The sequence below is a fragment of the Alosa alosa genome, chromosome 21, assembly GCF_017589495.1.
Source record: "Alosa alosa isolate M-15738 ecotype Scorff River chromosome 21, AALO_Geno_1.1, whole genome shotgun sequence".
Lineage (NCBI taxonomy): Eukaryota > Metazoa > Chordata > Actinopteri > Clupeiformes > Clupeidae > Alosa > Alosa alosa.
In genome coordinates this window covers 18,198,815-18,219,646 of record NC_063209.1, presented here as the reverse complement: position 1 = coordinate 18,219,646, position 20,832 = coordinate 18,198,815, and the positions used below count along the sequence as shown (strand labels likewise).

The following is a 20,832-nucleotide window of genomic DNA, read 5'->3' as shown; positions in this document are numbered from 1 at the left end:
CCATCCATAAGGGGGCAGTATTGGGCGTCATCTCTAACCGGCGCTCGAAAGCAGTTTCTAGGTAGGAGATGAGAGGCATAGTCGACTTCATGCGCATTTCAGACAGAAACCTCACTTAGGCTATTTCCTTGGAACAGCATCTGCTTTTTAACCGTTATACCCACACCTGCAGCTTGAAGCCTGCATATCCTACTGGTTCGGTTTGGTGTTGATGTTGCTGTAGCCTATTCTGTGTTGGTTGGATAGCCTATATTTCTTCTCTGTAGCCTTCCAACATTTAACTGTGGCCGATGTTTCAATTGTCTTGCTGCTGCAATTTGCAAATAATGTAGGCTAAGCCATGCTCTGATGGGAAGGATTGATTGGGACATGGCGCAGAGGTGGCGCGTCTGTGCGCGGCAGATCAGGCATCCTGGCCGGAGGAGTAGCCCATCACTCAAGCATCCAGACGCTGAGCGGAGGACGGAGAGCTGAGGATCTCACAGAGAAGCTGGGAACATCCTGCGAAACGGGAATAAAATACACCGATTAGGTTATGTCAGGAAAGTTGGATCGATTTCCTGTCAAATTAAAATGACTGCTTAATTGTCCTCTCACGGTGCAGTTACGTTTTTTTTCCATAGCTTTTGGTTTCGCTGCTATTAAACGCTGGGGCTACTTTGTTTTCTGCTGCTCCCTCCCTCTCTCTCTGAGAAGTGCTGTGTGCACAGTCGTTACCTCATCCCCCCAACCCAGCCCGTTACTGTCAAACCTGCATTTAACCGCGAGCGCACCCGTTTAACGCCAGGAACAGGGGCTTCATGTTGACGGCGCACTGCAGGGATTCGCCTGCACAGCGAGCCTCTTCGACGGCCACGGAGCCTCAGCGAAGATGACAAAAGAATGTCATGTTGTGGTGAGATGACGGGGAGCATGGCACCAGGGCCGCTGCTGGTGTGGTTGCTCAGCGTCGGCTGCGCTGTAGGCTGTGCGGGTGAGTAGACGGGCTCATATTTCACTAAATGTGTAAATCATTGATCCGGGGAGCCTTGCGCTGACAGTTAAGTGATATCATCACTTAAGTGAAGCAATCAGATAGATATTGGCTACAGATAGCCTACCCATGTAAAATTCTGCGGTTCACATCCTGCTCACTTCATGGATTTGTTGTGACATATCTCTCATAGCCAATAGATCATCGTGACCACCTCAGGCAACCCTAGATAATATTAGCACAGACCGCTACTTGTAGCAGGTACAGAGGCGCTTTCCACTTCAACAAACAAACCCATGGACAAATTATGTAGGCCTACAACAACACTAGTCAGGTTTATATAAACGTCAGCAGGCATCCAGGCAGTGGTGGCCTGTCCTTTGTCCTTTTGTCCCGAGGTAGGTAGCCAATGTCCTAACCTGGCTCCGCTCGTGTAGCCTCTTTTCATTTAGAAATACCGAGGCTAAAAACCCTGCCTAGATGTCACCTTACTTGATCAGCCAGCATTTACATAGTATAGTCCAGCTTTCCCAAACTGCTGGTTTACTTCAGATGTCACAACAAAAGGAACACGTTTGTCATTTAGGTGTGTTGTGTGGCATGAGAGCACCCACTGCTGAGTCTGTAAAAAGGCCAGCAGCACTGACATTTGCCTACCTCTCAAAGGGGACTGGACAGGCTGGGATCTCAGCCCAGCGCTGGCTCTCATTTAGACTAACAAATACAAACATAACACACACACACACACACACACACACACACTCTGATGTGGAGGATGTTTGTGGTTGGCAACCTTTGTAAAGTTCCTGTCTTAGAGGGTTATTCGGACTACCACACACACACACACACACTCCCAGACGAGAAGCCCTCAGTGGAGTGCACAAGGGTGTCCTTAAGAAACTTAAGAGCTCACACCTCCAAAAAGCACCTCTCTCTCTCTCTCTGTATGTGCAGTATGTGTGTGTGTGTGCAGTTGCTCTACATCTGTACACAGGATCAGAGCACTGCAATAAGAGTGTCTACAGAAGCTGTGTGTGTGTGTGTGTGTGTGTGCGTGTGCGTGTATGTATGCACTTCAAGCAGTCTATTTTGGTCTATCATATTTCTCCCCAATCAAAACCCATTTAGCGTGATCAGCTAGGCCTCCTGTTAAAAATATCATCCCTCTTAGGTCAGCTCCTAAGTGGCTCTCACTCCACACACACACACACACACACATGCACACACATACACGCACACGCGCACACACACACACACACACACACACATAAACACACACACACACACAGAGAGACTGTGTGTGAAGTTGAGATTGTGAGTCCTTACTCTGTGTGTGTGTGCGTGTGTGTGTGTGTGTGTGTGTGTGTGTATGAGCGTTTGCATGCATGTGTGTGTGTGTGTGTGAGCGTTTGCATGTGTGTGAGTGAGTTTTCTCTCCTCATTTCTCCTTTCTTCTTTTCTCCTCTCCTCTCCTCTTTTCTCCTCTCTCCTCATTTCTCCTCTCCTCTTTTCTCCTCTTCTCTCCTTTCGTCTCCTCTCCTTTCTTCTTCTCTCCCAGCCCTTGTCGGCAACACAGATATCCTCTGTTGGCATGGCGATAGCCACGTGATTGGCTGATGTTAATTTTCCCTGTGGGGTTCAGGGGTGTGTGTGTGTGTGTGTGCGTGTGTGTGCGTGTGTGTGAGAGGTGCTTTTTGAAGGTGTGAGCTCTTAGGTTACTAAAGGACACCCTTGTGCATTCCACTAAGTTCTTCTCGCCTGAGAGTGTGTGTGTGTGTGTGTGTGTGTGTGTGTTTATGGCTCAGCATATAAGCTATGTAATTGTTGTCCTGCTGCCAAAATAGATATTCTCTACATTAGCTGTCAGGCTCACTTCCAAACCCCAGTCACACTGCAGCCGGCCTTGGTCTGGCCCTGATTTGGCCCTGATGTGGCCATAATGTGGCCCTGATTTGGTCCTGATGTGGCCCTAATGTGGCCCTGATTTGGCCCTAATGTGGCCCTGATTTGGTCCTGATGTGGCCCTAATGTGGCCCTGATTTGGCCCTGATGTGGCCGTGATGAGGCCCTAATGTGGCCTTGATGAGGCCCTGATGTGGCCCTGACACATGTGAGTGTGGTTCCAGATCAGCTGGTGTGCAGTGCTGGTGTGAGACAGATCAGCTGGCTTCATAAGTGTTGTCATGCAGGTGGACCCAGGTGAGTCAGTCAGGTGAGCTCATCTGCTGAGACTAATGTGAATAGACTGAGGTGTGATGTCATCAGACTGAGCTGTGTGTGTGTGTGTGTGTGTGTGTGTGTGTGTGGGATGCTGAGCAGGTGTTCTGTCTGATGAACAACACACATCACAGAAGAGCACTGACGGCCTGTACTTCATCTCTCTCTCTCTCCCTCTCTCCCTCCCTCTCTCTCTCTATCAATCCCCCCTTCTTTCTTTCACTCACAGTCTCTGAGTTGTTTCTGCCATGTCAGCACAAATGGATTTCTGTAAATCTCAACTACACACACACACACACACACACACACACACACACAGACACACACACACACACACACACACACATAAACTCCCTTCACATTTATTAAAGAGGTTTTTTATGTACCAAATACATATTGTCACTCACACTTTCTTCAAATGTTTCTTGTGTGTGTGTATACGTGTGTGTGTGTGTGTATACGTATGTGTGTATATGTGTGTGTGTGTGTGCACTTGCATGTGTATCTGTGTTCGTGTGTATGTGCCCGTGCATGTGTATACGTGTGTGTGTGTGTGTGTGCATGTGTATCTGTGTGTGTGTGTGTGTGCATGTGTATCTGTGTGTGTGTGTGTCGCGTGTGTGTGTGTGTGTGTGTGTGTGTGTGTGTGTGTGTGTATGTGTATCTGTGTGTGTGGTCATGTGTATCTGTGTGTGTATGTGTATCTGTGTGTGTGTGTGTATGTGTGTGTGGTCATGTGTATCTGTGTGTGTGTGTATATGTGTATCTGTGTGTGTCTGTATCTGTATGTGTGTGTGAGGGCAGCGGGCTGCAGTGGACAGGGGGAGGTACACAATGAGAGGAGAGGGGTGATCTTCAGCCCGTCCTGGCCACTGCGCTACCCCGCCGGACTCAACTGCAGCTGGGACATCCAGGCTGAGAGAGGAGAGGTCATCACCATCAGGTAACGCACACACACACACACACAAATGCTGCCCCACTCATGTAGTGTGGCCCTTCTCTGATGGATGGGTGTTTTGTGAACAGAACGATGAGTTACAGCTCTGGCATCGGAGGGGATGCCTGACTTATACGTGTGTGTGTGTGTGTGTGTGTGTGTGTGTGTGTGTGCGTGCGCTGTAGGCCTGCACTGCTCATGGAGGGCTAGACTAGTGGACGTCTCTTTTAAACACAGCGTCCTGCTCAGGTGTCTTGTGTGTGTGTGTGTGCGGTTGGGTGGGATTTTGTGTGTGCAACTGTGTCATTTGGAAAGACTCGGAGTCCATTACACAATGGTCTTTCTCTCTCTCTCTCTCTCTCTGTGTCTCTGTGTCTCTGTGTCTCTGTGTCTCTGTGTCTCTGTGTCTGTCTCTCTCTCTCTCTCTCTCTCTCTCTCTCTCTCTCTCTCTCTCTCTCTCTCTCTCTCTCTCTCTCTCTCTCTCTCTCTCTCTCGTAGTTTCCGTAACTTTGACCTGGAGGAGTCTCCAGGCTGTGTGGGGGACTGGCTGCAGCTGGGTCCGGTGTGGCAGGGGAGTACCGTGTCTTTGACCCCTGCTGCTGCCCCATTCATCTCCTCGGGACGCGTCGCGCTGCTCTTCCCTTTACCTGCGCCAACTCCTCAGGACAGGCACAGGGCTTCCGCCTCTCCTACATACGAGGTGAGGAATGCACACACACACACACACGCATGCACACACGCACGCACGCACGCACGCACGCACGCACGCACATTGAGACACATTCACTCTGAAACGTTCCTAGTTAAGTAAAGCATCTATTGAGACACGTTGACTCTGAAGCCTGAACAGGTAACGAGATGAACAAACCTTTGTGGTGTGTGAAAGTGTGCACTGGTGGGGAAGATATGTGTTGCATTAACGATTGAATCATTCAGACATGGTGCTAACAGATGTCCTAGTTGGGAACTCATATTCCGTGTGGTCATTACGGTGTCCAGGGCGTTTGGGTCAGAGCATCTGCCAGTATGGGCGAGTTCCCAGCGGTAGCGGAAGTGTGTCCCCGCGCTTCGTGGCTGCAGCTTGGTCAGGGCGAGTCGCGGAGACCAAACGGACGGCGCCCAATGCGCAGCCCGCCCACCGATGCGACCTTTGACCTCTGCCCCCGCGGGTCGCTGGCGTGCCGTCTGGGTCCGACCACGCGCTGCCTGCCCCCCGAGCGGCGCTGCGACGGCACCAGCGACTGCCCCGACGGCACGGACGAGCTGGCCTGCGCCCCTGACCCCGCCTCTGACCCCGCCACCTGCGTCCAGCACCTGCGCAGCTTCTACGGCGCCTTCGCCTCGCCTGACTTCCTGCGTCCACCACCGGCGTCCGGCGTGTGGTCGGAGCGGCGGTGCAGCTGGCAGCTGGACACAGCGGACCCTCGGCCGCTGCTGCTGCGTCTGGAGCTGCGCCTGGCGCCGGGCGACGCGCTGCGGGTGTTCGACGGGCTGACCCCGCGTCCAGAGCGCCTCCTGCAAGAGCTGTCGCACCACTACAATGCCCGCGCACCGCAGCTGGAGTCCAGCAGGGGGCAGATGACCCTCCTGTACCGCGCCGCATTCGGCAGCAGGGGACGCGGCTTCAGCGCCTCATACCGCGCCAAGGTACACAAGCACACACACACACACACACACACACACACACACACACCCATGCACACACACACCCATGCACACACACACACACACACACACACAAATATGGTACACACACACACACACACAGACACAAATATGGTACACACACACACACACGCAAATATGGTACACACACACACACACACACAGACACACACACACACACACACACACACACACACATGAACACACACACATGAACACACACACACACACACATGCACACACACAAATAGGCGTGTAAAGGTTAGCATATTCGCACTAAACCGCTTTGGTACAGGACATTAGGTTCAATACAGGTTGCATACTGAATTTACCAAATGCAGTGATTACACAGTAATCAACAGGCTTTTTTACTTGAAACTGTTTCAAACTCGAGTTCCCACACAAACATAGTAAGTAGCAGACCATATGTCAGTTTACTCAATTAATGGCAAAACACATTTGACACCTTGTTAAAAATACTCTTCCCATTGTGCATCAAAAATATTGTCAGTGAATTTTAGATTAGCAGTACCTACAGGCTTATTGTATTGAAAATGAACTGAGCCGTGACTTCAGTGTCAAGGTACATACCACACCGTGATGTGTGTGTACCGTTACACCCGTTACACCATTACAACACACACAGATGACCCTCCTGTACCGTGCCGCACCCAGAGCACACACACACAGACATGCAGACGAGGATGAGTGGTCATGACTGACCAACTGTGCAATACTATATCTCTCTGTGTTTGACTTCATAGGTTAAATATGTCCAGTGTATCATGGAAGGTCATTTTTCATACAGACTTGAAGTTAGAAATTAGAACAGACAAAAAAGAAATTTGTTTGTTTCTTGTGCTTGTTAGGATGCATTGTTGTGTTCTGAATTGTACTGTATGATGCACTGTAGTGTGTGTGTGTGTGTGTGTGTGTGTGTGTGTGTGTGTTTGTGTGTGTGTGTGTGTGGTAAGTAGGGTATGCACACTGATGTCCAGATGTCGTGTTGATGTGTGTGTTGTGTCCGGCAGGGCTACTGTTTCCCGGGTGACACGCCATGTGGCGGTGACCAAGGCTGCTTCTCCGGGCACCAGCGCTGTGATGGCTACTGGCACTGCCCCTCCGGCCGTGACGAGGAGGGCTGCCCAGGGTGCTCGGCGGGCGCTTACCCGTGCGAGGGCGGCGGCGCGGGGGGGTCCTGCTACGCGGCCGAGGAGCGTTGCGACAGCCAAAAGCAGTGTCCAGGTGGCGGGGACGAGAAGAACTGCGCCTCCTGCCAGCCGGGCAGCTTCCGCTGCGCCAGCAAGCGCTGCGTGTCCGAGCAGTGGGCGCTGCGACGACGGGGCAGGACGACTGCAGCGACGGCAGCGACGAGCGAGAGTGCCTGACCAGCGTCCCGCGCAAGGTCATCACCGCCGCCATCATCGGCAGCCTCGTCTGCAGCCTGCTGTTGGTCATCGCACTGGGCTGCGCTTTCAAACTGTACACGCTGAGGAACAGGGAGTACAGGTACACACACACACACACATGCATGCATACACACACACACACACACACACAGCACTGGGCTGCGCTTTCAAACTGTACACACTGAGGAACAGGTGTACAGGTACACACACACACACATGCATGCATACACACACACACACACACACACACACACACGTAACCCCTTCTTAACGGGTGTGTGCACAGGCACTAATACAATGCATAAACAATTAATTAAATGGAAGCAAAACAGGATCCTGAAGGTCTCAGCGGTGGAATGGGTGAGCTGGCTGGGATTCCTGAATACCAGTGGGCTAACAATTACAGACAATAAATTCAATTGAATAGCTGATTGCCTCCACTGTAAAATACTACACTTACCGTATGGCTCGTGTATAGTGTATTCCTACAGAAATTTAAATAATCAATGTGAAAATAATAAGACTGAGTGTGGTGAAGGTAGTTAAATGAATTGCCAATACACCCTGGATATAAGGAAATATAATAATTAAATATTTATTTGATAATATGCGTCGTGGACAATGACAACCCAAAAGCTGACAAATGTCGGGGGCTTGAACAATTCACTCAAGGGGGAAAACCGAGCGTTAAGCAGATATGAGTAGCGTTAAAAGGTTAAGCTAAACAGAGACCAGTGTGGAGACAATACAATATACACAAGTCAAGTTAAATCACAAGAATATACCAATCACAACAATTATTATTAATCATCTATAATCAAATAAAACCCCAACCCCCAAGCGCTGGCCGTTTGGGCTCGATTGGTGCACAGGACGGCTCTCTGGGCTGCAGGCAGGACAGCAACGCTGAGCGGCTCTCAACTTCGCCGGTGATCAAGCAGAGGCGAGCGTCGTGCGTGTGTCAGTGTAAGTGCAGTTGGCGTTACTCCCGATCCTCAGAACCGGAGATTCCATCTCAGTCCTGACACAGAGGAATCGAGGAGGCAGCTATGTCCCAGCTAGCCGAGGATCGCGACTCCGGTGGAGGATATTGCTGCAGTCAGCCTGCAGTGCACACCCCTCAACAGCAGCAGCGGGTAGTTGGCGGTTAACACTCCGGTGGGCTCAGCACGGAGGAGGCAAAACGCAGTTGTCCTTAAGAGTCTGGCTCGGTGGGCCCAGCGCGAGCACTAAATGATCCGTCTCCGAAGGAGAATGCAACAGGAACTAGCTTGGGTCAGCTACCCAGGTCAGGATAGCTTCAGCTATAGCACTCATAGATATATGAATAGCACTGAACAAATAGCTAGCTAGACAAAATAATAGCAGACCGGTAACTTAAAAGAAGGGGTAAGCAAGTACAATGCTGATGTTCTGGGGTAAAGTGGGCCTATGAACTTGTCCAATGGGTCTCCACAAACTACAGGCAGCAAAGTATCCTCTCTCTCCGGGTGCAAACCGGACCGTGACCCACGAGCCTTCTCCTCTCGAGGAGATGGAACCTTCACATTCCCTCTTGATTTGTGGCATAAACAAATTACAAATAATCATTGGCTGCTTAAACGAATTCAAATAAAAGCAAAACAAACAAAGACATTTGATTGGTTCACACACAGAATGTAGTAAATCACAGTAGTAAGTAAGTTACAAAGCATTCTGGTACATGGAGTAAATACAGTACAGGTTATTAAATTGTCAGCTTTTACAGGTGCTTACACACACATGTACACATGTACACACACACACACATGCACACACACATACACACACACACACACACATGTACACACATACACACACAGACGCAAACGCAAACACACACACACACACACACACACACACACACACACACACATGTACACATGTACACACACACACACACACACACACACACACACACACACATATACACACATGTACTGTACACACATACACACACACACACATACACACACAGACGCAAACACACACACTGATGTTTGCCTTTGCTCTCTTCAGGGCTTTCGAGACACAGATGACTCGCATGGAGGCGGAGTTTGTCCAGAGGGAGGCTCCGCCCTCTTATGGGCAGCTGATCGCCCAAGGCCTCATTCCACCTGTGGACGATTTCCCTGTCTACAACCCCAACCAGGTAACGTGTGTGTGTGTGTGTGTTTGTGTATGTGTGTATTTGTGTGTGTGTGTGTGTGCATGTGTTAGATGTTTGTGTGTGTGTGTGTATTTGTATGTGTGTGGCCCCAAGAACGTCGTGTGGTGGGTGTGTGTGTGTGTGTGTGTGTGTGTGTCCATCCTGCTCCATCTCCATTTCCATCTCTCGGTCATCCTTCTCTGTCCACTGTTACCTGATATGCCCGTGTTCACAGTGTGTGTGTGTGTGTGTGTGTGTGTGTGTGTATAACTGAAAGAAATGCTTGTTGGCTGGGGGCTCTTGAGAGCGTGTGGTTAAAGCCCACAAGTGTGTTTAGTCCTGCCCAGTGCAGCCCTCCCACCTTAAACCTCCCACCTCAAACCCAAACCCAAACCTCAAAGCAATCAATTCTTCTTCTTCTTCTCTCCTTTTCTCTCACTCCTCTCTTCCTTTTCCTCTCCTCTCTTCTCTCCTTCTTTCTTCCTCCTCTCCTTCTCTCTTCTACTCCTCTGCTCTCCTGCTCTCTTTTCTTCCTCTTCTCCTTTTTTCCTCTCCTCCTCTTACTCCTTTTCTCCCCCCCTCTCCTCTCCACCTCCTTTACTCTCCTTCCCCTCTCCTCTTCTCCTCTCCTCTCCTCTCTCCCCTCTCCTCTTCTCTCCTCCTCTCCTTTTCTCCTCTCCTGTCCTCTCCTCCTCTCCTCCTCTCCTCTTCTCTCCTCCTCTCCTGTCCTCTCCTCCTCCTCTCCTCTTCTCTCCTCCTCTCCTTTTCTCCTCTCCTGTCCTCTCCTCCACCTCTCCTCCTCTCCTCTCCTCTTCTCTCCTCCTCTCCTTTTCTCCTCTCCTGTCCTCTCCTCCTCTCCTCTTCTCTCCTCCTCTCCTTTTCTCCTCTCCTGTCCTCTCCTCCACCTCTCCTCCTCTCCTCTCCTCTTCTCTCCTCCTCTCCTCTCCTCTCCTCCCCCTCTCCTCTTCTCTCCTCCTCTCCTTTTCTCCTCTCCTCCTCCTCTCCTCTCCTCCTCTCTCCTCCTCTCTCAGGTGTCCATGCTCCAGAATCATTTTTAGCGAGCAGCCCGTCCCAGCTCGCCCGTCCGCTCCTCCCGCCGCTCGCCGTCCGGCGACGCCTGGGTCAAGGCGCTTGAATCGTCTTGTTCCACAGCGGCTCCCTCACCCGAGGTCACATCCCACTGCTGACCCCCCCCTCGGGAATAGCCCCCCTGGCGCCCCCCGCCGGCGACACACACCCCCACACACACACGGACACCACCCCCTCGCCCTGCTCGGCCGCAGCCCTGGGGCTCGCAGCGCTCTGCCACGCTCCCCCCCACACACACGCACACACACATTCACACACACACTGCTTACCTGACTCACCGGAGTCGCCCGAGTCTCCCGGCTCACCCCTGTCACCTGTCTCAGCTATTTCACCTGATTCCCGTGACTCCCCAGATTCACCTGACACACCTGACTCTCCCATCACCCCTGAGTCCGCTGGCTCTGCAGTCTCGCCGGTGTCCCCCTTGTCCTCCTCCTCGGACTCCTCCAGCTCAGACGCCCAGGCGGGGCAGGACGGCGGCCCAGCTAGAGGCTCTTCTCCTGGGCAGGCTGCAGAGGACGAGGCCCCCGAGCTCCAGAGCCCCAGGATCGGTCCGCTCATCTACCGCCACCGTCCAGCCAGAAGACGGGCCCTGGCACTCGCTGCACACTCACACTCACACACACACACACACAGGGATACAGACACAGACACATGCACACACACACACACACTCACAGCCAGGAGGAGGGCCCTGGCGTTAGCCGCCCACCTGCGGGGTGTGGCTCTGATCAACTACCCGTCTAGAGGCCACTCCCCCCTCAGCTCCCCAGACACACCCCTTCCCCTGCCGGCCAATCAGAGCCAGAGACAGCAGGTGGTGGGTGGGCCGAAAAGCCCTGCGGTGACCACGCCAACGGAGGACAAACAAAGAGAAGCGTCAGGGGTGAGGAGGGACTCTAATGACCTGTCAATCACAAGCAGCTCAGGGGACGAGCAGGAAGGCACGCTGCTCATCACTTGACACACACACACACATACACACACTATCCTTTTCTCTCGAATGTTGACATGACAGATCCCCACCCATCCCTCTCTCTCCTGTCATTCTTCCACTCGTTCTTCCTCTAATCACACTCCCCTCTCTTTTTTCTTTCTCCCTCTTTCTCTCTTTTCTCTAACTCTGTCTCTTTCTCTCCTCCTCTCCCAGCCAGTGGTTGGATGGGACTGATAGCTCCCAGAGTCTCGGTGGCCTTGGGGGAGAGCTAGAGCCGTGCTGTTTCTAGGCTACCACGCTGGAACACTCAGCGTTAGAACAATGCCTTTAGAATGTCACCAAGGTTCCATCATTGAAACACTGCCGTTGCTAAGTGACGCCTCCGTGCTGTCGGTGCTTCTAAAGAGACTTCTAACCCATTGGGACTGACTGTCATGTGACCATATCATGTGGCTGTCACAAATTATGTACTTACCACAGGAGTTCCACACACACACACATCCATGTCAAGTTTACATCCATCCATCGTCCAGAAGCAGCTTGTCTTTAAAAGTGACCTCTTCATATCCACCCACACCATCACACAGCATCAATAAAAGTCAGGAAAAAACCCTCAGTGTTCCAGTGCAATGTGTCCTTACATACCAGGAAGCAGTCCTCAGTGCACAGGTCTGTGATGGAGAGCTGATCTCAGATCAGCCCTGAGAGATCGCCTCTCTCTGTATCATCATGTTAAGTGTTGGGTTGAGGTGTTAAGTCAAGGATTATACATAGGCGGACTCAGATACTTCATTGTAGTTCATGTCTATGGGCGTGAAATGGAGATCAAGTCCTGTCTGCATAAATAGGCGTGTCGACGTATTGATGACGTTCCACCTGTCAGACAGTTCTCAGCTGGCTTACACAGCAACCAGCCAACAGCAGCAGCAGAATAAATAACAGGCGCACACCTGATATGAGGTCGATTTTCTCCAGCCTGGAATGCTCAAAAATGCTAAAAATGTACCTGAAATGATCAGAAGGGTTTGAGGATCATGGAAATGTGCCCAAATTCACATTCCTAACTCTATAGAACTGAGATCTTAGCATATGTGGTGAAATTCTGAGCTATGGCCATAGACTTCAATGGAACAGTCACTGCCTCTGCTCTGCATAAAGGGGGATTTTGCCCCCCCTCGTGCGATCTGGGTTCCCGGAAGGGGCTCCTGATGAAAGATCTTGTGCCGCCTATGTATAATCTTTGGTTGAACCACATGCAGATGTAATTCCCACTTCCACCACCAGGTGTCACTGTTGGTGCTGTAACAGCAGACGTGTGGAGGTGTGTTAGATAGATAGATAGATAGATAGATACTTTATTGATCCCCAGGGAAAATTCAAGTGTTGCTGTGTGATTCATCATGGTCAGCCAGTTCTGCTAATGCGTGTGTGTTCTGTTGCCACTAGTGATCAGAGGGAGTCTTATCTGCCCACGGCACTGAAGCAGTCCTACTCATACAGCAGTGGTCCCCAAACTACGGCCCACCACCTCATTTTGGGTGGCCCCCCAAAACATGTCCGTGGTATATAGCATCTGGCCCGACATCGTCAAACTATTACCTCCGTAATTTCCCCCATTCATTGTCTATGGCGAGTCTTAACTGTACACATGTAATACTCTTTTTGTCCACTGGTGGTCGTTTTGGCTGGGCTACCTGCAAACAATGTAAGAGGCCAATGCTAACTGCATCTGTGCTCAAAAGTATTCTAAAAGTTTATCAATTAATTGTTAATAACTAATTAACTTCTATTCAAGTCTTATTTCTGGGTCTTTCTGGGATAATTATTTCTATTTTTTATCCACTCGTTCAAATGTTCATTCAAATCCACAATTCACAAAGTTCTCATAAGGTGAGTGAAAGTGGTCATTTCAGATGTTTTTGTCAGCACTTCATAAACCTCTCATAGTTTGAGAACTTTAAATTATTTGTAGGATATTGCTTGTTCACAACTTGAGCTGTGAAGGCAAAGACACAGAGTTCAGAGTTCACACATTTTGAATAAAATATACTTTTGTCTTTTATTAGTATTTTCATTTGTAGTTTCATTTGAGCTACATTTTACACTGATATGGCATGATGGCAATATAAACACAGCTAACAATGGTATTAAATTGCAGTAGCCTATGATTAAATGTAATGGAATATTCAACTAAGGTAGACTGCTGTTGTTCACAGTTCTAAGATATTTATGGTTACTGATATACTCCGAGTCTCTGTCCCTCTCTTAGAGCCAGGCATAGCGAGCTGGCCCTCAGAAGAAAAAGTTTGGGGACCACTGTCATACAGTAATACCCTGCCTCTCACAGCTAGCAGTCCTACCATACAGTAATTTTAATTGTCAATTTAATTGTGCTTATAGAGTGGCAAAACATTACACATGTACAGGATCATAGCGCTTTACAAAGTGTAGACAATCAGAGAAAAAGAAGAAAAGAAAAGAAAAGAAGGCCCATGGGTAACAGGGGCGAGGAAAAACTCCCTAGAATTGGAGATACATATAGGAGGAAACCTCGAGCAGATCCACAACTCAAGGGCCTGACCCATCTGCCTAGGGTCAAATACAGGACAGTAAGGTCTGTATACATGACAAATGCATATGATAGTCAGGTGTAGAGAATAGGACATGGTGGGTGGTTGCGCATTTTTAAAAAAAATTTTTATATCATACCTTCGTGTTTCTTTTGTGGACATTTTCAGCTTTCTTTTACATTATTGGTTAAAAATGATAGAAGAAAAATGAAATGGCACAACCCAGAAAAAGATTATTTACAATTTATTTAAATTTGTCTTAATGGCAAAGGCCACACCCAATCTGCGAGCACTTAATTTTTCTGGGCTTTTCAAAGAACATCTCTAAGGCTCTTTGGTAATTGAATTGAATTGTGGGGGCCATTAATGCTGACACGCATGCACGTAGCCAGATGCTCTCCTTGTAGTCCATTTTCAGTCCCAAAACAACAAACCCACGTATAAAAAGTAAATACTCACTTTTCTTCTACATCACTCCCACAGTTACCATACAACTCACTCACAATTAACTCGAAAAAGACCTAGGCTACTTGATTGAAGTGCGACCGTTCGTCTCACCGTCAAGAGAACGCTGAAGTTATGAGAACACGTCTTTCTGATAAGAGAATGTAGGCTCCTATATGTCTAATGCCGTAAACGTAGAAAAGGTCTGTTTGTGATAGCCTATTATAGCTAAGTGGACAGAATTTAGGCTATCGTATTTTTGCCAACATATGCTCATATTTCCTTTAACTATCAGACAGTTTAAACAGGCCTAGACTGTGTTCGCCTAGCTTTCCCATGCAAACATTACATATAGCCCTACGCTAACGTTACAAGTCTAGGCTACAATTAACGTTAAGACCATACACCTTGTAGCACATTGGTTTACTCTATTGCATTACTTACGTTTTAATAATTTGTCGTTGAATGTTGATGGAGGCTCATCTTTGGGAAATCAGCTCTCTGGATAAAATTGTCAGCGGAGCAAGAGTTCTCAGAGTTGACGACACGGGTAAATCAATCAGCAGAAAGAACCGTGATCACAACAGTAGGCTAAATCGCAACAAACCCCCATGTTAAATTCATTTGGTAATCATGAATTGGTTTCTTTTATTTGATGTAGGCTAGGAGAGGAGGATGCATGTTTCACATTAGTGTCAATGTGTCAAAGCAGGCTTTGGATCAGAGGAATTGCTCAAGCTTAACATATGGCATAGGCTACAAGCGAATTCACGGCATACAAACAGCTTCGTGATGAAATATAACTAATATCATTTTTTATTGTCACCAGGCCTATAAGTAGGCTATTTATTGTGTAACCTACAAGTGAAGCGATGACACCATAGGCTACACTGTGGCGGAGCAAGACCCCATCAGTCGGATAGCTAAACAATGTAACCGTGTTCAGAACGTAGGCTAGCCATATGGGCTGCAGACTTGTCTTTGGGCTTGTAATCACCTGACACTTCATGCCGCATATATGTCCTGAATAATGAGAGGCTAAGTGCGGATTTGATGCACTAAACTTACTCAAGACTTTCAGAAAACAATTTCGAGATGACGCGTTGGCGTTGTGCTTTTACAGTGTGTTAAGTGAATCTCGTGATATTATGTTGCAGCGGCGCTGAAAATCCAGCGGCGGCGCTGCGCCGCTGTTAAATACATTGTAGGGGAAACACTGCTGCCTCTCACAGCTAGCAGCCGTGGCCTACTGGTTAGCACTTCGTACTTGTGTAACCGGAGGGTTGCCGGTTTGAACCCCGACCAGTAGGCCATGGCTGAAGTGCCCTTGAGCAAGGCACTTAACCCCTCACTGCTCCCTGGGCGCCGCTGTTGTTGCAGGCAGCTCACTGCGCAGAGATTACTGTAGTGTGTGCTTCACCTCACTGTGTGTTCACTGTGCGCAGTGTGTTTCACTAATTCACGGATTGAGATAAATGCAGAGACCAAATTTCCCTCACGGGATCAAAAGAGTATATATACATATACTTATATACAGTAATACCCTGCCACTCACAGCTAGCAGTCCTACTCATACAATAATACCCTGCCTAGTTCAGTTAGCAAAGCTTATACTGGATTTATTATGACTTTATTTCCCTTTGTGAAAGAGTGTGTGTGTGTGTGTGTGTGTGTGTCAGGGTACATGCCTTTAAACATGTGGGGTCGTCTTACACATGATTTGCTGTGTCCGCATATGGTTTTCCCAAATCTTCTGCATGTGTGTGTTGGGTGTGTGTGAGTGGTGGGCCGTGAGATATAGCAGCGAGATTCTCTAGTCTGTCTGCTCTAACTGGTCCGCTGTGATGGCGGAACTCTAGGCCAGTTTAATCCAGAACTCTAATTGGTCCGCTGTGATGGCGGAACTCTAGGCCAGTTTAATCCAGAACTTTCCATCATTTCTCTTAGCACTCTTCTGCTGTCATCTTGACTGTTGCGCCCTTTTTGTGTTCCGGAGCAGTGATTCTACCCTTTTTGTATTCCGGAGCAGTGATCCTACTCTTTTTGTGTTCCGGAGCAGTGATCCTACCCTTTTTGTGTTCCGGAGGTGTGATCCTACCCTTTTTGTGTTCCGGAGCAGTGATCCTACTCTTTTTGTGTTCCGGAGGTGTGATCCTACCCTTTTTGTGTTCCAGGGCAGTGATTCTACTCGAACAGCAAGTTCCTGTGGCTATTTTACAATAACCAATAAGCAATAACCCTGCTGTGCACAGAGGGGCATTCGCCCTATTAGGAGTATATGTTTATCAAAATGATTTTGGAAACATTATTTTAAGGAAAAAAACTCTTAATATTGTATTATCACTATGCAAGATTTTCACCTTAATATACCCTTTATGAAGCCAATTTGATGGTAAACTTGTAATAGGCGAATCGGTCACCTCAGCATAGATGTAGTTGCTACTGAGAAAACCAGCCATGCAACTTCAAGAACGGCGGCCCGACAAATCTTGCAGGAATCGTGAAACATTACCTTGTCAGTAGATAGCTTTTTGGAGTTTTTGCCTGTTGTTAACCATCATCCATTTTTGTCCCCTGGACTATAAATTGGCCTTTAAAGTCCCCCAAAATGGAAGTTCAGATATTTGAAAAGGTTACTCAAGTTCAGTAACGAATTACATTTACCTCCTTACTGTCCACCACTTGCTCTAACTGCCCCTCTGAGAGTCGTGATCTCTCAGTCATGACCTCTAACTGCCCCTCTGAGAGAGTCTTGATCTCTTACTACCCGTCTGTGAGAGTGGTGATCTCTGTAACTGTCCCTCTCTGTGATTCTGTGAGTGATCTGGTGACCTCTACTCTAACTGCCCCTTAGTGATGGTGTTTACATGCACTTCAGTATCCTGTATCCAGTATGTTCAGGATTTTGAAGTATCCCGGTTTTGTACCTGTGCATTTGAACATCATATCCCGATTGCAGAACCCTGGATAAGCCCTTATCCCAGTTTTGATTGACGCGGTTATGGTAGGTGGAGTACTTGTTGGTAGCCAGGATACTGGTATTCATCACATATACAGGGTTATTAATAACCGGGTTTCTCTGTCAACACTGTGTCTCTGTGTCGTCATGTAAACACCATGTCCCTGTGTCGTCATGTAAACACCATTTCCTGTGTCGTCATGTAAACACCATATCCTGAATATGATAAAAATGGGGATAAGCCTCACACCCGGGATACTGGAGTGCATGTAAACATAGTCGTGGGAGTGGTGATGTTTACTCTGCACTAACTGTGAGAGTGGTGATGTTTACTGTGACTGCTCTGTGGGAGTGGTGATGTTTACTGTGACTGCTCTGTGAGAGTGGTGATGTTTACTGTGACTGCTCTATCTGTGAGAGTGGTGATGTTTACTGTGACTGCTCTAACTGTGAGTGGTGATATTTACTGTGACTGCTCTGTGGGAGTGGTGATGTTTACTGTGACTGCTCTGTGGGAGTGGTGATGTTTACTCTGCTCCAGCTGTGTGAGTGGTGATGTTTACTCTGACTGCTCTAACTTTGAGAGTGGTGATGTTTACTGTGACTGCTCTAACTTTGAGCTGCGGTCTGCGGTCAGATGGTCCATAAATTATGTCCTGTGTCCTCTCCTCTCCTCCACCACTCTTCCCTGACCTCCATGGCAACAGTCATGAGGTCAAAGAAAGAAGTGATGGAGAATGTATTGGGATTTGGAAAAGACCAAAGCGAAACAGCTGATCTGACCACAGCCCTGATCTCGGCTTGAACTGACCCTTTGGGGCACTGCAGACTCTGTCTGTCCATCTGACCTGTCTGTCTGACTGACTATCTGTCTGATTGTCTGTCTGACTTGATTGACTGACGTGTCTGACTGGTCTCCTTTCATGTGAAAAAAACACTCAGACACACAATATTTGTTTCTCTCGGAATTATTTAATAAGCTATTCATTAATATGCTAATAACACTTTTACAAATCAAAATAACGAGACCATCAACGTTCCTCAGTATAATTCACACGTTTGACACTTACGTCAGGAATGGCATCACCTTGATGCTTTTCTGTACACTGTATTTACAAGGCTGATTCCAGCGCAGGGGCACCCCCTACGGGACACACAGAGAGGCACAGGAGGGAAGACTGGCACGGGCAAACCCACAAGTACGTGTGCCTGTGTGTGTGTGTGTGTGGTTTGGCAGGCCCACACTGTCCTTGTACGGTAAATGGAACTGGGCAGTGTAAAATGGACCTGGAGCTGGCCCTTAGGAAGACTGGCATCTCATTCAACCAATCACATTTTAAGTTTAATTAGTCATAATCTCCCTTAGCCAATAATCTCTGCATATTGGCGTAACAGGAAGTGTGTGAGTGAATAGCCTCAGGGGCAGTGTATGTTTGTGTGTGTGTGGGGGGCTTTAAACCTCAGACTGGCAGCACCAGCTGAAGAGCGTTATTGCAGAACTGCCCCTCCAGCTGCTGAGGGTTATGGCAGGACTGCCCCCCCCCCCTTCCCACTGCCACACTGTTGCCCCTCCCCTCTGGCACATGTTGTCCCCTGTGTGCAGATGCCCTCTTGTATGGGCAGCAGGAGGGTAGAACCAGCAGAGCAGCATACGGGTCATTATAACGGAACGCAGCGGGGCAGCCGGGGCAGCTCGGCCGCACTGCACAGTGTGCTAGTCATGGTTAGCATCGACGTTAGAGTTAAACTCTGAGGAGAAGGTGGACGCCGGGCGTTAGAGTTAAACTCTGAGGAGAAGGTGGACGCCAGGGCGTCGGGGACTGGGCAGCAGGTCTGCACCGGGTCACTTGTGCTTCAGATATTGCTCAGAAGGGAAGATGAGTACAAAGGGTTAATGGACGTCCACGCTGCTTCTGAAACAGCCTGGGCCGTCGTCTGAGACATGCTAGGCACAACCTCCACATCCTGCGGACTAGAAGCCAAACTAGATTGGGACTACACGGCAGATTAAACTATAATCCAACAGCTAGCATCCGCGTCTGTCAGGGATGAGCAGAATCGCACTCACTCCTACAGAAGAGACGAAAAGAAAACTTAGTCTTCACAAGGCACAATAAACACACAACCTGGACCGTGACCGGACACGCGCGCCGCACCGCACACACGCCCCACCCAGCGCTACGGGACAGAACAATCAGGACCAGGTGATTGAAACAGGAAGGGTAGAGAGCAGTGGAACTGTCCTTCAGGAAGGGTAGAGGGCAGTGGAACTATTCTTCAGGAAGGGTAGAGTTCAGTTTGTGTGTGTGTGTGTGTGTGTGTGTGTGTGTGTGTGTGTGTGAGGGCAAGGGCTGCTTGACATGGGAGAGGGAGGAGGACGACTGAAGGAGTCTCATGTAGGTGAATATCCCTGGAGGGGTCAAAGGGAGTGTGGGGGGCTCAGCTGGCCAATCACAGCTCAGATTTTTCCTCCAGCTCTATCTGGGCGCTCGTGTCCAAGGGGTCTTCCTGAGGGAACACCACGTAGCACAGCTTCTGTCCAACGTACGTCAGCACCTCTGCAACAAAGCCAATCACAGAACACGTCAGCAGTGGCAGCCAATCACAGCACACATCAACAGCAGACAATCACTACAGACAGATACCAACCTATCGCATCACAGATCTGGGTCTACCTGTTACAACAGTTATTAACCAATCACAACTGATAGATATCACATCACAACAGAGACATTAAGCAGTCACAACTGATAGATATCACAACACAACAGAGATATTAACCAATCACAACTGATAGATATCACAACACAACAGAGATATTAACCAGTCACAACTGATAGATATCACAACTCAACAGAGATCCTGGCAACCTGTTGCAATCCATGATGTTCGTGAGCCAACAGCCTGCAGACAAACTCTAAGTTAAGACATGACAGCAAGCAGACAGTAGAGGGCGCTAGAGATCAGTGCTGAGGACAGACGGCCTCACTCACCCACCACATGAGGTAAGATGTAGGTGTGTGTGTGTGTGTGTGTGTTTGTGTGTGTCTATGTGTGCGTGTGTGTGTGTGTGTATGTGTGTGTGTGCATGTGTGTGTGTGTGTGCACGCTTCACTCACCCACTATGGAGTTCATCCACTGGGGCTTGTTCTCCCAGTAGACACCGAAGAAGTAGATGGGCACCCCGGTCAGCATGATGACCAGCCCCATACCACAGACCACAGGCTCCGAGTACAGGCTGAAGACCAGCAGCACCGCCCAGAACAGCAGGTAACTCAGAGGGACCAGCAGGTTCACCTGGACACACACAGCCATGCACACACACACACACACACACACACACACACACACACACACACACACACACACACACACACACACACACACACACACACACACAAGAAAGAGAGACAGAGAACAGTCAGTACTCCTATTCTTCAAGCTGAAGCGTTATTAATGTTCTGA

The 20,832-nt window shown here is 48.9% G+C and overlaps 2 protein-coding genes across 3 annotated transcripts in view; one reads left to right on the top strand and one right to left on the bottom strand.

Annotated features, from left to right (window-relative positions):
- The first annotated feature begins 56 nt into the window (after positions 1–56).
- Positions 57–12,010, top strand: lrp3 (low density lipoprotein receptor-related protein 3). The gene is given in 11 exon segments (XM_048232190.1): positions 57–973; positions 3,995–4,133; positions 4,626–4,767; positions 4,770–4,827; positions 5,127–5,194; positions 5,196–5,774; positions 6,824–7,123; positions 7,126–7,301; positions 9,239–9,371; positions 10,400–10,425; positions 10,521–12,010. Coding segments are annotated over 11 exon segments (2,613 nt in total). The 5' UTR covers positions 57–882; the 3' UTR covers positions 11,422–12,010.
- A 6,309-nt stretch (positions 12,011–18,319) lies between these two features.
- The window catches only part of slc7a10a (solute carrier family 7 member 10a), a 39,822-nt gene continuing 37,309 nt past the window's right edge, over positions 18,320–20,832 (bottom strand). For both annotated transcript variants that reach the window (XM_048231499.1, XM_048231500.1), the window contains 2 exons: positions 20,487–20,664; positions 18,320–19,925 (listed from right to left, as the gene is read on the bottom strand). In XM_048231499.1, coding sequence (XP_048087456.1) covers positions 19,819–19,925; positions 20,487–20,664 — 285 coding nt within the window. In that variant the 3' untranslated portion in view covers positions 18,320–19,818. The remainder of the gene's footprint in view (positions 19,926–20,486; positions 20,665–20,832) is intronic.